Source organism: Panthera onca, chromosome B1 (genome assembly GCF_046562875.1).
Source record: "Panthera onca isolate mPanOnc1 chromosome B1, mPanOnc1 haplotype 2, whole genome shotgun sequence".
Classification (NCBI taxonomy): Eukaryota; Metazoa; Chordata; class Mammalia; order Carnivora; family Felidae; genus Panthera; species Panthera onca.
The window spans coordinates 86072630-86090134 of record NC_138342.1 but is presented as its reverse complement, the minus strand read 5'-3'; the positions used below and the strand labels follow the sequence as shown (position 1 = coordinate 86090134).

At 41.5% G+C, this 17505-nt stretch overlaps 1 protein-coding gene across 2 annotated transcripts in view; it reads left to right on the top strand.

The window, feature by feature from the left end:
- The first annotated feature begins 4475 nt into the window (after window positions 1-4475).
- BDH2 (3-hydroxybutyrate dehydrogenase 2) overlaps window positions 4476-17505 on the top strand; it is a 29210-nt gene continuing 16180 nt past the window's right edge. The window contains exons 1-5 of one of the 2 annotated variants that reach the window (XM_078445840.2): window positions 4476-4607; window positions 7388-7479; window positions 8389-8467; window positions 10789-10885; window positions 13566-13674. In XM_078445840.2, the coding sequence (XP_078301966.1) occupies window positions 7405-7479; window positions 8389-8467; window positions 10789-10885; window positions 13566-13674 (360 nt within the window). In that variant the 5' untranslated portion in view covers window positions 4476-4607; window positions 7388-7404. Of the gene's footprint in view, window positions 4608-7377; window positions 7480-8388; window positions 8468-10788; window positions 10886-13565; window positions 13675-17505 lie in introns of those variants that run through there. The other variant, XM_078445839.2, reaches the window with a different exon arrangement.

Here is a 17505-nt window from a genome sequence, read left to right as displayed (position 1 = left end):
CTTTATGTAATATTGATGGTTTCTTGGTGGGGTATTCAGGGTATATTTGGCTGTACTCGTTTGGTGACTTGCAGAATTTTGCTACAAGAATATATACATGCTTCCTGGATTTAAGTTGCTAAGGCACAGCAAAGTGCTCTGACCTCTTCATTTTCTAGCCTGATCTTTGTTTTGCTATAATAAATACAAAAATTCTCTTTGTTTTTCTGTACCCACCCACTCCCTATACAAGAACTCTAAATTGGTTGATTTGTTATTAGACTTTGTACTGTGCTGCATTTTACTCCCAGCGGTAAGAACTTCATACCATTTATCCTACCCTTTTATTTCAGACATGAGGAAACAACACCTGAGTTTCTATCAAAGTAGAAAATCTTAGAAACCCAGAGTCCCCACACATACATAAGGCATCTGTGGATGGGCTTCATGCAGTCTGTAAGACCTCTGAAATTCTATGTTAATTTGTATGTAAACTCATTTTTCTAGGATACTTGGGTCCATACTTCTATCATATTCTTAAAGGGATGTGTCATCCTATAGGAGGTTAAGAACTATGGTTTTAGAGAGCATCTGTTACTACTTTTAAATCATAAGACTTTGAAAAATCACATGAAACAGCAAGTTGCATAAGGTTTAGAACAGTTAGTGATTTCAGTGCATTCTTGGCTCTTTGATAAAATTCATTCAAAGGAAGAGATTGTGAATTACATCATAGCCATCATTTTACAATCTATGGATGGATATTTTCCCTTAATATACTATCATAGGCATTCACTAGGGCTAAGGGAAGGTGTCCCTTCCAATAACTGTCTCCCCCGAGCCAGTCCCTTCTTCGGAGTTGTTTCTCCTTTCCACTCTTACCCCAATAAGACACTATAGCAGAGCTGCAGATTTGTTTCTTGACAATGTCTACTCCTCCACTGAATAACAGTAACTCAAGGTAGTAGGTTCACCTGGATAATAAAACTAAGTCCATTACACGTAATCAGTCATCAGGTATCCAGTCTAGTAGAATATTGCTCAATTCTAGAATTTGGATGTCCATTTCCTTAGATTTGGGAAGTTTGGGGCCATTATTTCTTAATAAATTTTTTGACCCTCTCTCTGTTCTGGAAGCCCCATAATGCATATATTGGTCCACTTGCTGATGTCCCATGAGAACCTTAGGCTTTCTTCACGTTTCTTTATTCCTTTTTCTTTGATTCTTTCTGCTCCTGGATCAAGTCTTGCTATTGAACCCCTCTAGTAAATTTTTTAATTCAGTCATTGTATTCTTCACGTCCAGAATTTCTGTATGGTTCTTTTTTTATAGTTTCTATTTCTTTGTTAATATTGTCATTTTGTTCATGCATTGTTTTTCTAATTTCATGTAGTTGCCTATCTGCATTGTCTTGTAGATCACTGAGCATCTTTAAAACTATTATTTTGAATTCTTTGGTAATTCATAGATCACTTTTTCTTTGGCGTTGGTTTCTGGAGACTTATTTTGTTCCTTCGGGTCATGCTTCTCTTTGTGTGTACATGTGCTTTCTGGTTTTTTGCTGAGTTTAATGTATTTGAAAAAGCAGCCACCTCTTCTAGTATACAGATTGCTTCACACAGGGGAATGCTTACACCAGTCAGACTGGTCATAGATGCCAGAGGTCTCTGAAAACTTTTATGGGGATATGACTTCTCTGGGCTATGTGTATAATTTGCCAATTTCTTTTCCGAGAGCTGGATCTCTTGCTCCCTCTGGTGTCTGTCTGCAGTACAGCATGTTCTTTAATGCAGTAAGAAGCCACCAGCTCTCCTTTGTTCTCATTAGCCCCCAGGCGTCCAAAGCATCTCAGCCCCCCATTAGCACCCCAGGTAGATAAGACAAATGTCAGTCTTGGACATCCTTCTGAAAAGTTGGAACACCAAGCACATACTCTACTCTTCCTCCTCTCTCCCAAGTGTGCTGAACCATTCCGGTCTCCTTCTGGGGCACTGCAGGCCGTCTAGTGCCAACTATGCCAGTTCCGTCAGCACTCCCAAGTCAGGCAAGATAGAAACCAGTCCCTTGGGCTGCCATATGGAAAGAATTTTGGATGAATTTTCCACTCTTTTCTTTCCCCCTACTCCCCTGGGGAAACCAGGAGCCAGAGGCTGAACTGTGCTAGCTTGGGAAAGGGGTGGGGTGGGATGGGTGGAGCCACAGGTGAGGTGAAATGGCTCTTGCCCATTTCAATGCAGCTGTTCTCAGCTTTCTCCTTACCAAGGGTACTGCAACTTCTTAACTGGCTTAGTTAGGTTAAGAAGGTATTTTGGTTCATTTAGTGTTTTAAATCAGTGTCTCGGGGGAAAAGAGAGGTGGGACTCCCTTTTCCTCCATGTTGTCGACATCTCCCTCAGAATGTTGTTAAACTCTTGAGATCTGAGTTTCAATATCATGATGAATGGCTGTGAAAGGATAATGACAAAAGTCAACAATGAAACATGCAAGAATGTTAAAAAGCAGTAATATGGTCAGAAAACACTAAACTGGCCTGAAAATAAAGCCAAGACTGAAGACAAATAGATTATTGTTCATAGGAAATATTTTCTTGAGAGCCTGGCAGATTTATATTCAAGAAAACTGAGAGCCTGCCATTCATACTAGGCAAATATTTAATGGTCGTTTACTGTGTGCCAGTCGCTGGTCTGGGCGCCAAAAAATACTGTCTTGGTGAAATTTATGTTTAGTTGGAAAACAAATTACTGTATGCTGATTGCTATAATATAAGGGTGAAAAAGATATGGTCCCTAGTCTTGAAGAAATTTAGTCCATGGAAAATACAGATGTGTAAGCAAATTTTTACAACACCATGTTACTTAGGCTATCACAGAGTAGGCATTATTGTTGAAAATCTGGGGACAAAGGGGTCAGAAGAAAGTTGCACCAAGAAAGTGTTAGAGTTGGCCTTGATTAGAGAATTCTCATGTCCATATAAAATCCGTTCTAAAATCCTCAAAAGTTAAAGGAAAGACATTGAGGCAAGGAGCACAGCTGGGCATGATTAGAGATTATTAGACTCCATTAGAAGCTACCGTAGGCAATGAGGGACAGTTTTACCAAAAACTGTATGTGGATGTATGCAGAAATTAGATCAGGGATTTTTTAAAATCAAATTTTGCCATCTACTATAATTGAATTTTAATAATCATTAATGTTTATTAAGTAAAAATGTAACAAATGCGCTGGTATCTGTACGTGCCTCTAGTCCCTCCTCACATGCCTGAGGTAGGTGCTATGGTTACCTTCATTAACAGATGAGAAAACTGGGGTTTGGAGAGTTGTTACTTAGCTAGTGAAAAGATGTGGGGCTTACCTTGGTCTTTCTGACTCCGCAGTCTTTGTTCTTAACCATCATGACTGTTATGAGGATACTTGGTTCCAAAGACAAAAAAACCTGGAGAAAAACATAATCTAATGAAGTTAACCTTTTCTCATATAAGGAGCACAGAGGAGTTAGTCTAGGGCTGCAGCACTGAGGCTGTCTTCAAGCCATCAGGTTCCTTCCCTTACCGGGCTCTGTCCTTAATGTGTGCCTCTGACCTCATACCAAGTCACAAAATGGCTGCCATGTCCCAAGTTATATTCGCATTCCAGGGAAAAGCAAGGAAAGGGCAAAAATGGAAAGCGTTTCAGAGTGGCCTTGCCTTTCTATCCAAGAAGGAAGTCCTCCTCAGCTTGTGTTTCCTTGGTCAGCACTAGCAGCAAAAGAGGCTGGAATTTGAGAGTTTTGTTTTCCGACCTTTATAAAATAAAAGGCAGAGGAAAGTGAGGTGAGTGCATGTTGAGTAAACCAACTTAAATAGTACATGCAGAAAATAACCTACACAATCACCCTGCTCAATTACACACCTGATAAGTATGAATGACTAAGCCTAGCACACATGACCTCATCCTTTCTTTTCAATCTCTAATATCTGTTCTCTTCAGCCGAGCTTGATTTTTTTTTGCACCTACCCAACATGTCCTTCCCTTTCAAGCCTCCACACCTCCTCCACACTGTGAAGCTTGAAGTGTTGCCTGGACCCTGCCTCCTCAGGGTAGTCAGGATGCCTGCACTCTGCCACTAAATATGTACTAGTGTTAGAGTAGACTGTGACGAAACAACTGTAACTATGCCTTAAAATGAGAGAATTTTTATTTCTCTCCCTCAAAACAATCTTGGTGAAGGGCCAGGAAGGAAGCCTCCACTATCTTAAATGATCTAGGGCCCTTCGATTTTATTGCCCTGCTCTCTTTCATGTGAAATTTCTTACTCGTTAAAATTTAAATATCCTAGAAGAGCGCATAATAGACCCCAACAAACAACAAAGACCCGTTAAAGTGAAGCAAATCATTTCCACATCCTAAGTAAGCTGTAAGCGGGCTTTTCCAGTTTTCACCTTCTCCTTGGAGTTAGCAGTTCTAGATGAGCTCCACTAGATGGCAGCACACACACGTATATAGTACGCAAACGTGAGACTCCTTAAAACTGAACGAAACTACAAATCCCAACATGCATCTTTAAGCGCCTGACTTGCTCCTGCACAAAGGTCTCAAGTTTGTTGCTCGCACGGGGATCTGGAGGACGGCGTCCACTTGCTGCTCTAAAGTAAGATTTCCTAATATTTTTTAAATGAAATTTTAGCCTGGGAAAAGAAGAGGTTTAGATTTTTGCTTTCTTCTGCAAGTTACCTATTTCAACATTAATCTTAGCAGTTAGGTCAGTTAGGTCAGGGTAAGGGTGTGTTTTTAACAAGTTTGAAACTCTGGTATATTAGTTTTTCAATGTGCTTTTCACGTTGGATTTTACCATTTAAGGCCACGTTTGCACTCATTTTCCCAAATAAATCCATTTATATTTAATAATGTAGTTTATTCTAACAGGTTTTAGCCCCAAAATCTGGTCCCAGAAAGCCAAGGCTAGCTAGGGGAGATATCGGAGTGAGCAAAGTGGCTAGCTACTCTGTGCTCCAGCAATTGCTCAATAGTAAGTGCTTCTTTCCCCTGGTGTCAGAGATTCCTAGGGACACCTTTGGTGTGTGCCTTCAGTGTCATGTTCCTGAAGCCAGCAATTGACAGAGGTGTAAAATAATCGCTTTTTAATACACCACGCCCAGGATTCGGGGGAGGGGGCGGGGGGGTGGGTGGAGATGATTGGATTCTCTTACTTTCTATACTATATATGGTTATATCTCTCAACTTTTTACATGTTTAAAGTGAAAACGTATCACTCGTGTAAGAATAAAGACAAAATAAGTAGCGAAAATCCATGGCATCAGAGTAGGTCAGGCAGTGTAAAAGCTCAGTTTCTCTGGCGCATGACAAACGCAGATTTAATCCGAGAGTATCAGTGAGACTCTAAGCAGGTCCCTGGAGCGGGTTGTTCGTCTGGCCCTCGGAGAAGGAAAACTCCAAGACAGAGGTAAACGTGCAGGAGAGTTATAAGGGGAAATGCTGGTGTGAGAGAAAACGAGAGGGAACTGGCCGTCAGACCACGAGGGAGCCCCTCCTCCCTCCCCAGGCAGGAAGGCAGTGCAGTGACTGGAGGGTCCGCAAGGCCCCGGAAAGAGCCCCGTGTCCCCCAGAAAAGAGTCAGCCTTGGTGGTGGTGCGCACTCGCGCCCAGGTCTCACAGCGTGCGGGTGGGCGTGCGGAGACCGCGAGAACCACGCGAACCACGAGGTCCTCTCCTGGACCCGCAATCCGCAGGCCTAATTCGCGGCCGCGAGGCAGGGCGCAGACCACATGATCTCTCCGAAGATAGGGCACTGGTGACCAGGCCTTGTGTCACGTCTCAAATGCTTCTCTCATCCAGCCCCCCCTCCCATCCCTGCTATTTCACGCTCGGCCCTTCAGGCCCCCGCAGCACCCTCCCAAGGAAACCACCCACTCCCCAAGGTCTGCTCCAGTGATCTTTCCAAAATACATGTCTTCTTGTGTTGCACTCATTTCATCAGTCCTTCAGTGCCCATTATCCACAGGAGTAACTGGCCGCTCAGCATTCCGAGCTTAGATAAAGTGTGAAGGCTTGATTACAGCAAAATGCCAAGGTTGGCAGAAGACAGCAGAGATATATTCACAAAGATAGCACTAGATCATGTGAGCCCTTTAGGCAAGACTAGCTAGTTACCTGTATTTTTTTAGGCAGGTAATTGAGCAGTGAGCGTGTAGGTTATTTGTACATGTACTATTTAAGTAAGTTCACTGGGTACCCACCCAATTACGCACCCCTTCCCCCAGCTTTTCTCTTAATAGAGGCCAGAAAACAAAACTCTCAAATTCCTAGCCTTTGCTGCTAGAGCTGGCGAGTGAAATGTAGGCTGAAATGTTTGGCAAGGGCTTCCTTATTGGCTAGAAAGTGAGGACTCTCTGAAAGACTTTTTTGGCTTTTATTTCCCACCACCACCCCACCTTTTTTTTTTTTTTTTTTTTTTTTTTTTTTTTTTTTGCCTGAATGCTGATGAGATGCCTTGGGACAAAGTAGCCATTTTGTGACTTGGTGTGAGATCAGAGGCAGCCATAAAGTACAGCAGGGTGAGAAAAGACGCCCAGGTCCTTGAAGACAGCCTCAGTTGATCATCATCTGACTCTTAACAACCCCCAATCTCGTCATGAGCCATTCCTCTTATCCCAGAATCTACAATCCAAGCACCAGATATCTTATGCGTATCTTATTTTCCCGATGTCAGAATTTCTCAGTCTCCAGTTTGAAAATTACTGATGGTATCTGATAAAGTGTCCCTACTTTAAGAGAGGATCAGCGGCATTGTGGAGTGGAATTTCACATAGCAAAGGAGTCAGGAGGATTGAGCTTAGTTCTGGTTCTGTCATTAACTGGCTCTGTGACCTTGAGCAAGTCAGATCAGTTTTCCCCTCTACAAAATGGGAGTGTTGGACATGATTTTATTTTTCCAGTTCTTTTGTTCAATGACTCTCTGAGGCCAACCACTAAATCTTTCCAAGGGAGAAGGAAAAGCCATGGACAATTGATAGTGCAAACCCCAACAAAAATTTATAGCAGAGAAATTGGGAAGCAGCCCCAAGTAGTAAGGACACATACAATGCCAAAAAAAGTGTGTATAGAGAGAGTGGGGAGGATGGTGGTGGTAGTGAGGGGAAGGACTCCTCCCCTGCTATATCAGTATCAGTATCAAGTAGTGAAGAAACCAAATGGTAGGTTGAAGTCCCGTGTCTGTCTGTTGCCGGTTATCACTTCAATGGGTTATGCTAAATGTTTTTGATTTACAAAGCTATGTATCTAGAGTCAGCATTCTTGGAGAATTCAGTTGATGGACTATCTGTACAGAAATGCTGCCTTTAAGTTCATTCTAGGTGTCACTGCACAGGACCACATGCTGCAGTGTAAGCCATTAAATACACATGTCTCTAGATTGAACCACAGGTTCCATGATGGGTCGACTTGATGGGAAGATCATCGTCCTGACCGCTGCTGCTCAGGGGATTGGGAGGGCAGCTGCCATGGTAAGTTATTATTTCTTGTTAGCTTACTAACTTTTGAGGTATTAAATTATGTGGACACAGCCCGTGGTTATTTAATTCTGCTCTCGTTTTTGGTTGTTTTTGGCTTTGATTTTGTTTTGTTTTACTTTTGTGCTTCTGTTGTTTGAAGTTACAAAAAGAAAACTCACTAGCCTTGACCCAGGGCAAGTGAAGGAATGAATACCTCACATGTTTATTATGCAACATCAATGATAACCTTGGACTCTGAGAAACTTAATTCTCTGCCTCAGTTTCTCTGCACGATGATATATTTACTGCAGGGGACCTACAGGAATGTATTGCTTTCTGTAATTGTCAATTCAGATGTAGGACTCTAGAGATACAAGACTATCAGGTTACTTTCACCTTCTAATTTATATCAACTTCTTGTGCATTATAACCCACACCTGAACTCATTAATGCACTTACAGTATAATAGGGTATGGTTTGACATTTATGAAAACAGTAATATAGTCTTAGGAGAAAAAGTATGAAAATAATGCATTTTCTCTTATTATTTGGGATATAGTAAAAATTGGAAAATAATAAGAACTAGCTCAGAAATGAAATACAGACTATCACATCACAGAATAGTATTTTGAGAGGTGTCAGTAACAGAGTCCTAGTTTTTAAAAACACTCTTTTATTTGATAATGCTTACAGGCATAAAGTCAGATGACAAGCACAATGTATGTCATGTTGTTCTAATTAATGGTAAAAATTTTAACAATGGGAAGGGTGAAATGAGAGTAGAGAGCTTAAAATTCCACCTATTTTATAAGTAAAACAATGAAAATAAGATAAGGGGGGAAAGGCTAAATGACTTTCCACTCATGAGAATGGAATCAAATCGAATAAACAAAGGATTTATTTGTACATTGTGTCTACCAGGCTTTTGCAAGAGAAGGTGCCAAAGTCATAGCCACAGATATCAATGAGTCCAAACTTCAGGAACTGGAAAAGTACCCTGGTAAGCAACTCAGCACTTTGAACTTGGGATTCACAATCTACAAGGTGTTATAAAGCAATATTGTTCACGTGTTGAAAGAAAATTCCTTAGCTGCTCGGTTCTGCTGGCCTTTTTTAGAGCCTTTTTCTCTGCTATGACGCCTATATTCTGTGTGGGGCTCCTGGGCAGCTCAGTCAGTTAAGCATCTGACTCTCGATTTCAGCTCAGGTCATGATCTCATGATCTGTGATACCGAGCCCTATGTTGGGCTCTATGCTGACAGCACAGAACCTGCTTGGGATTCCCTCTCCCTTTTTCTCTGCCCCTCTTCCTCTTGCATTCTCCCTCTCTCTATTTTTCTCTCTCTCAAAATAAATAAACATTTTTTAAAAATCTGTATTCTGTGAACCTACAGACAAAAATCTATACATTTAAATGTATAAACAAAATTTTAAGATGTATGCTTAAATTTTTTTTATTTAGCCAAAATGTTGAAGGATTCAGTACTCAATTACAAAATTACATGTGAAAATTTAATAGTTGTTAACTTTTTTTTTAATTTTTTTTTTTAACATTTATTTATTTTTGAGACAGAGAGAGACAAAGCATGAATGGGGGAGGGGCAGAGAGAGAGAGGGAGACACAGAATCGGAAGCAGGCTCCGAGCCATCAGCCCAGAGCCTGACGCGGGGCTCGAACTCACGGACCACGAGATCGTGACCTGAGCTGAAGTCTGACGCTCAACCGACTGAGCCACCCAGGCGCCCCTAACTTTTTTTTTTAAGTAAGCTTTCGTCAATGGTGAGCTTGAACTCACAACCTAAGGTCAAGAGTCACATGCTCCACCGACTGAGCCAGCCAGGTGCCCCTGTTACGTTAACTTTTGATGATGACTTTCCACTTCTCTGCCTCCCTCTGGGGAAGACGCTGTCCAATAGAAACATGACATGAGCCATATGTGCAAGTGTAAATTTTCTTAGTGGCTACATTTAAAAAGTAAAAAGATACAGGTGAAATTAATTTTAATAATGTATTTTAATTAATTCAATGTATCCAAAATATTATAATTTTAACATATGCAATTGTAAAACATTACAATAGAAAATTTTACATTTTTTACACTAAATCTCTGAAATCCATGTGTATTTTACATTTACAGCACATTTCAGTTCAGACTAGCTGCATTTCCCATCCATGCTTAGTAGCCAGCCACATGTGGCTAGTGGCCACCATATTGGAGACAGCTCAGCCTTAAAATCACATGTCATGATCAGAAACTATAAGAGATTAACTTGTTCAAGTGCATATTGCCCCTTACTGTACCACACCGAACCTAACTCCGATGTCAAAGGGTTTTAATTGGCATTACTCAGAAAGAAATCAGAACGTAGAACTCATTTCAAAGTTAACTGTTTCAGCGAAATAGAATAGGTTGCATGATCAAACATAATTTAGTTCATTGAATTAGTTAACTGAATTAGACTGAGTTATCATTTCAACAAAATCTAAGGGAAGCTGCTGTCGTAGAAAAGCACAGAGGAAAGGAAAGTCCTTCTGAAACTCCATTCTAGTCCTCCCTTTATTTATAATCTTTCTTTTCTATATCCAAAAGGGAAGAATAGAATAATAAACCATATATTTTTTAAATCATAAAAATTATGACTGCTGCTTAATGAAAGCATTAGAGCATATTTTTTTAGTAGCTAGTACAGTGTTTCTGCTTCAGACCCCATGCCAACTCTCTCATGGCTAGTGTTTTCATCCCTTCTTGTGGCCTGTCATTTCTTCTTGGAATTTGGTCCAGAAATAAGTGATGGTACCTGTGATCTGCAAAGTCATTTCTAGTCGATAATACAATTGACATAAAGGTAAAATGCACAAATAGAAACCATCTCTTATCCCACTGCTCCTGCCCTTCCCCCTCAGACAGAATTCAGCATCACTGTAGCAGTGATTCAACCTCTGGGTTGAAAGACGGGACTAGAATGAGCCCACTTGCAGGTATTGCTGCTGGTTTGCTGAGAAGCATCTACTATAGAGGTCAAGGTGGAGCACCTGGCTGGCTCAGTCTGTAGAGCCTCCAACTGTTGATGTCAGGTCGGAAGTTCAAGTCCCATGCTGGCTGTGGAGCCTACTTAAAAAAAAAAAAAAAAAGATGGGGAGGACTTCAAGATTTTTACTAATGAGATTCTTAAGACTGGTAAGACCCTACTAATGGCCGACAATCCTGTGAAGTCTAACTGGACAAATACTACAGTCTTCACACTTCAGAACAGCTAAATCTTCAAGGCTAAACATTTCTATGAGTAAAGATAAATTGTGTACTTTGTTTTGTTTTTCAGGTATTCAGATTCGGGCCCTTGATGTCACAAAGAAGAAACAAATTGATCAGTTTGCCAATGAAGTTGAGAGACTTGATGTTCTCTTTAATGTTGCTGGGTAATTCATACTTTTTCATTTCACTGTCCTTACAGAAAGTTTTATATGACTTTTATTTAAAAAGTTTTGGTAAGGGGCACTTGGGTGGCTCAGTCAGTTAAGCATCCAAGTCTTGATTTTGGGTCAGGTCATGATTTCACGGTTCGTGAGATCAAACCCTGCATCAGACTCTGCACTGACATTGTGGAGCCTGCTTGAGATTCTCTGTCTCCCTCTCTCTCTGCCTTTCTCTGGCTCGTGCTCTGTCTCACTCTCTCAAAATGAATAAATGAACTTTTAAAAAATTTTTGATAATAAGGCATAATTGTTCATCATTAACCGTAATATATTTCTTAGGAAATATAGTTAGGTTTTAGACAAATTTTATTCCAAGTAAGATTCAGCAAATAAGACAGCCATAGAAGTGAACATGGGCTTCAGGCTCTGCACTGATAGTGTGGAGCCCACTTGAGATCCCCTCTCTCTCTCCCACTTCTCTCTCAGTCGCTTCCCTGCTTGCATGCACATGCACTCTCTCTCACTCTGTCTCAAACTAAATAAATAAACTTAAGGAAAAAAAAAAAGTGGACATGGACTTGAGTCCTAAGGAAAATGACGGTCTACTCAAGAGAACTGGTATTAATCCAAACCTGTTAATCGTAAGGCTGGTCATAGGCTCACAACAATGGACTGGCTGTGGACGCTCCACTAAGACTTATAAAATAAAATGAAAAACCATTTTCCAGTAGGTGTCTTTATTTTTTTTTAATGTTTTTATTTATTTTTGAGACAGAGAGAAACAGAGCATGAGCAGGGGAGGGGCAGAGAGGAAGACACAGAATCTGAAGCAGGCTCCGGGCTCTCAGCTGTCAGCACAGAGCCTGATGCGGGGCTTGAACCACGAACTGTGAGATCATGACCTGAGTCAAAGTCGGACACTTAACCAACTGAGCCACCCAGGCGCCCCTCCAGTAGGTGTCTTTAAAGCAAAATATATTTACCAGAAACCAAGTACTCAGCTTATTGAAATGCAGGTGTTCCCAATTTTTTGGCATGGCATTCTAGCAACTCCTTTACACATCCCAAGCTCAGTGTTTCTTACTGGGACAATGAATTCCACCCAGCAAAAGAAGTTTCCGTGTTGCATCTCTGTATAGAGCACAAAGAGAATGGCTTAATTGAACTTACGCAGATGATACCAAACGTGCTGAACTGTGTATGAATGAGGAGAGGCTGGAACTGGAGCAGCTCGTGCTGGGACTTTCCCTGCTCAGGTGAGACAGTAGAGATGAGGACAGCCGAGGTTTACACAGGAACTAAGTGACATTCCACTTTTCTTATGTTCTGTTGTATTTGTACTGCCGCATTGATGGAAAAATTCCAGAGCCTTCTAATACATTTTTGTTCTTCCTAATCATTATGTTTCTGCACCAAAAAAATGTGTGTGGGGGCGCCTGGGTGGCTCAGTTGGTTAAGCGTCTGACTTCAGCTCAGGTCACGATCTCACGGTCCGCGAGTTCAAGCCCCACGTCGGGCTCTGGGCTGATGGCTCAGAGCCTGGGTCCTGCTTCCGATTCTGTGTCTCCCTCTCTCTCTCTCTCTCTCTCTGCCCCTCCTCCATTCATGCTCTGTCTCTCTCTGTCTCAAAAATAAATAAACTTAAAAAAAAAAAATGTGTGTGTGTGTGTGTGTGTATGTATATATATATATATATATATATATATATATATAGTTTGTCATAGGTTACACTGTGTGGATATTAAACCAACAATTTATGACAATCTGCTACATAAATAAACTGCTCATCCCTTATATGAGAATATACTCAGAGCCATGACAAAAAAATCAGTTAGCAGAACTGGTTTTTGAATATCTATGTATTAAATTCTCAGCAAGGTAAGGGATATAGAAATAGAGCGTGGGTTCCTGCTGTCATACGAAGGATGAGAAGGTTATTTAAGAGTGTGACTTGAGGGGCACCTGGCTGGCTCAGTCGGTTAAGCGTCCAACTTCAGCTCAGGTCAGGATCTCACAGCTCGTGAGTTTGAGCCCCGCATCGAGCTATGTGCTGACAGCTCAGAGCCTGGAGCCTCCTTCAGATTCTCGGTCTCCCTCTCTTTGTCCCTCCTCTGTTTGCACTCTCTGTCAAAAACAAATAAACACTAAAAAATATTTTTTTAAAAAGAAGAGTGTGACTGGAAAAGAAGTGAAAGTTGCTTTAAGAGTTTTGTTTTGTTCTGCTTTGTTTACTCAATATGTTAGAACTGTATGATAGCGATATTACTTTGCTACCCTGAGATGTTGAGACAATGGTTTTCCCTTGCAATTTGATTTCCCTTTGAAAATGTTAAATCTATGCCACCTGAGGGCACTGTTGCTTATGAAATAGGAGTCGGGGCGAGTATCATATTCTCATTTGTTTGTGATATTGTTTTTGCTATTTCCTGTGCACTTGCCATAGAGCTTCTTATGTTTGGTGGCCCCAAGCCTTTGCCTTTCTTTCAAAAGAAGGATGTTGTTTTCCAATAAATTTATTTAGCTTAAGCTGTTGGATACTTACTAACTTAATGTACTAAGTGTTACTATGAATTGCTAAAATCTTCATAAGGTCTAAGTCAATAAATGACAATATAAAATGATAAGGAAGTACAATAGAAATCCTAAATGATCATTTTTCCCCACTGATTAATCCCTCTTCCAGTTTTGTCCATCATGGAACCATCCTGGACTGTGAGGAGAAGGACTGGGACTTCTCAATGAATCTCAATGTCCGCAGCATGTACCTGATGATCAAGGCATTTCTTCCTAAAGTAAGGACCACCATCACTATGATAAGTAGGTCTCCACACTTGGCATCCAGAAAGGGTCCTTACCTTTCTGTTCTGAAGAGTGACAGTAGCTACCACAATGACTAACCCATACTGAACATTTATATCAAGACACTTAATACAAACTCACTTAACCTTCCAGTTAAGAAATATTCAAGAAGTATTAAGAACTTTCTTTATGCAAGTCTCCATTCTGGGTGCAGAAGACTCATCAGAAAAACAAGTCCTTTCTATGAGAGAGATCTCACTTTTGGGGAGTGAGACAGGATAACATAATTAAATAAACATATAACTCCGGGAGTGGTTAGAAGTACTATGAAGAAGGAGCACCTGGGTGGCTTAGTAGGTTGAGTGTCTAAATCTTGATTTCAGCTCAGGTCGTGATCTCATGGTTCATGAGTTTGAGCCCCACTTCGGGCTCTGCACTGACAGCGTGGGGCCTGCTGGGAATTCTCTGTCTCCCTCTCTCTCTGCCCCTTCCCTGCTCCTGCTTGCTCACTCTCTCTCAAAAATAAATACACTTAAAAAAAAAAGTGCTAGGAAGAAAAAGAAGCTAGGATATCAATAAAGTCCAGGGTGCCTCACTGATAAGCTGAAATTTTCATGGAGGTCCAAGTGAAATGAGGGAGCTAACCATTGAGGTATACGAGGAAGAGGGTCCCAGAGAAAGGGATAGCAAGGAGGTACATGGGACCAGAAGAATGGGATAAGGTAGGTACTACTTTATCACATCCACTGTACAGAGGATAAAACTGGGAGGTGAGGTAACTTGCCCAAGGTCACATAACTAGCAAGTGGTTAGAGCCGGGATTTGAACCCTGGAGGTTAGGCCCCTTCTTGAATTTCATTGTCTAGGCACATGCTGTCAGATGGATGTACCTCATTGCTTTTCTGTTCCTTGAGTATTCTTCTTGCACTCCTGTTTTTAACTGAGCCACAGAGGTACCAGAGAGGTGAGAGACAGTATGTGCTAAAGAGAGAGCATTCTTCCTGAATCTGCTACCCTGGAATTCCACAGCTTTTCCACAACTCATTAATACTTTTCATTTTGTTTTACAAACAAGCATTACATGCCTTTTGATGAAAAGCACAAGCTAGGCGTTCTCGGAGAAGGAGTGTAAATATGGAAAAGATTGAGTTCAAATGAACTTGTAAGCCGATAATGAGCACAGGCTCAGACAATGAAAGGGATTGACTGTGTACAGAACCGGCTCAGTCCAAGGCTGCAAACTGAACCCTAGTGAAATGCAGAGGAGCCGTTCTTCTCTTCCATCCCGGCTGGATTAGATGGCAGACGTATTGAATGCTGCCAACCCAGTGCAGGAGAAGAGCTTTTTAAAGGCAAGGCAGGGCTGATGCTTTGCTCTGAACATTCAACATAATGTCAAAAAGGATCCCAGGTCACTTAGGTGGCTCAGTAGGTTAAGCATCCGACTTCAGCTCCGATCATGATTTCACCGTTCGTGGGTTCAAGCCCCATGTCAGGCTCTGTGCTGACAGCTCAGGGCCTGGAGCCTGCTTTGGATTCTGTGTCTCCCTCTCTCCCTCTTTTTCTACCTGTCTCTCTCTCTCTCTCTCAAAAATAAGTAATAAACATTAAAAAAAGAAAAAAAGAAGAAGGATCCAGGTGAATGTTGAAAGGAAAACTAGAAAAACTGACTTCATAACAAAGGAATTTGTTTCAATCTACTTGTTTAGTGCTTAGAAAGGATCTCTTAGTGGTTCCATGGGATATGGGACTAGCAAATTGTTTTTTTAAATGTTTATTTATTTTTGAGAGAGAGAGGGGTGGAGAGGGGCAGAGAGAGGGAGACAGGGGATCTGAAGCCGTCTCTCTGCTGATAGCAGAGAGCCTGACATGGGGCTCCAACCCACGAACTATGAGATCACCACACAAGCCGAAGTCAGATGTTTGACTGAGCCACACAGGTGCCCCTAGCAAATTTATTTTTAATGTAAATTTCATTTTTTTGTTTATTCGGAGTTCATGAGAATCTGTTATTTGGAACCCTGATTATTTTTTTGAAGCCTGATCCTTAACCTATGATTGGGAGAGAAGCCAAGGCTGTGGTAAAAGGAGAAAACTTAGATCATAGTGGGTAAGATTATCACATGTGCAAAAACAGCCTACTTCATGTCTGCAATGCTTGACAAATAATGAGTGAAGGGAGCAGGCATGGGGTATGGTCCAGCGGCACTGAAATTCAAACTTGTCAGTAAATGTTAACTTTTGAAATATCAAACACTAACTTTCAAATTAGTGAGTTTTCCTATAATTTAAAGCATCTTAACAATAATCCATATGAGCCACTAAACTCATTTGTAAAAAATCCCAAGAGATATTATTGACTGGGATGGGCAATGAGAAGAAGTCAGTGCCACTTATTAAAGTGACAGTAACCAACCTGACCCTGGATTTCAAACTCTGGCATCACAGCCTGAACTCTGCCCCTACTTCACCATGTGCCGTGGGAAATGGCACTTGTACTCTGTTCTATTTAAAATGAGGATGAGATTGGGTACCTGGGTGGCTCAGTCAGTTAGGTGTTTAACACTTGGTTTCATCTCAGGTCATGATCTGATGGTTTACAAGATTGAGCCTCACATCAGGCTCCACGCTGACATCGTGGAGCCTGCTTAGGATGCTCTCTCTCCCTCTGTCCGCCCCTCCTCTGCTTGCTCACTCTCTTTTTCTGAAAATAAATAAGCTAACTTTAAAAAAATAAAATGAGTGGGGCACCTGGGTGGCTCAGTCGGTTGAGCGTCCAACTTCGGCTCAGGTCATGATCTCACAGTTCGTGGGTCCAAGCCCCACATCAGGCTCTGTGCTGACCTCTTGCTCAGAGCCTGGAGCCTGCTTCAGATTCTGTGTCTCCCTCTCTCTGCCCCTCCCCCGCTCATGCTTTGTCTCACTCTGTTTCTCAAAAATAAATAAATGTTAAAAAATAAAATGAGAGGGGCGCCTGGGTGGCTCAGTCGGTTAAGCGTCCGACTTCGGCTCAGGTCGTGATCTCACGGTCCATGAGTTCGAGCCCCGCGTCGGGCTCTGTGCTGACAGCTCAGAGCCCGGAGCCTGTTTCAGATTCTGTGTCTCCCTCTCTCTGACCCTCCCCCGTTCATGCTCTGTCTCTCTCTGTCTCAAAAATAAATAAACGTTAAAAAAAAAAAAAAAAAGTTAAAAAAAAATAAAATGAGGATGAGAGATTACACAATCCCTTCCAGCCCTAATTGGGATCTTCTGGGTTCATTAACAATGATGCACATACAACAGGTTAGAACTTTCCAAGGGAAGTCAGGATTTGGAGTCTAGGCAGATCTGAAAAGTCAGGTGGTCAAGACATAGGAACATTTGTAGGAAATTTTTGATCATGGATAGACACACAGAAAACCATTCCAAAACTGGAATATGAGTCAAAAGACAAAGAACAAGCTGAAAATACTGTAAGAAGAAGTCAGTGCAAAATCCAAAGTCAGGGAAGTCTTGGATATGTGGAGGTTTTTCCCCTTTGCTGTATCTTAGAAGATTCTCTAGTACATAGAGATGCTCTAGCAAGTATTTGTTAAATGAATAAATGAATCTAGGTTGTCAGTCCAGGTAGAGGTGAGACATGGAATCATCAAAGAGCCAAGAACCCAAGGTCTGCCAGGTTTAAGAGCTGAGTTCAGTGGAGATAGAAAAGCTAGGTAGGTAGGACTGACTAGATCAACAGCTGGAGGGAATTTTCAGAGCTCTTTCTTAGCCCCTGCCTGAGCTTCTGGGAGGTCAGTCCCATATAGAATTACTACATACCAGGCACTTCACTTTATACTTGC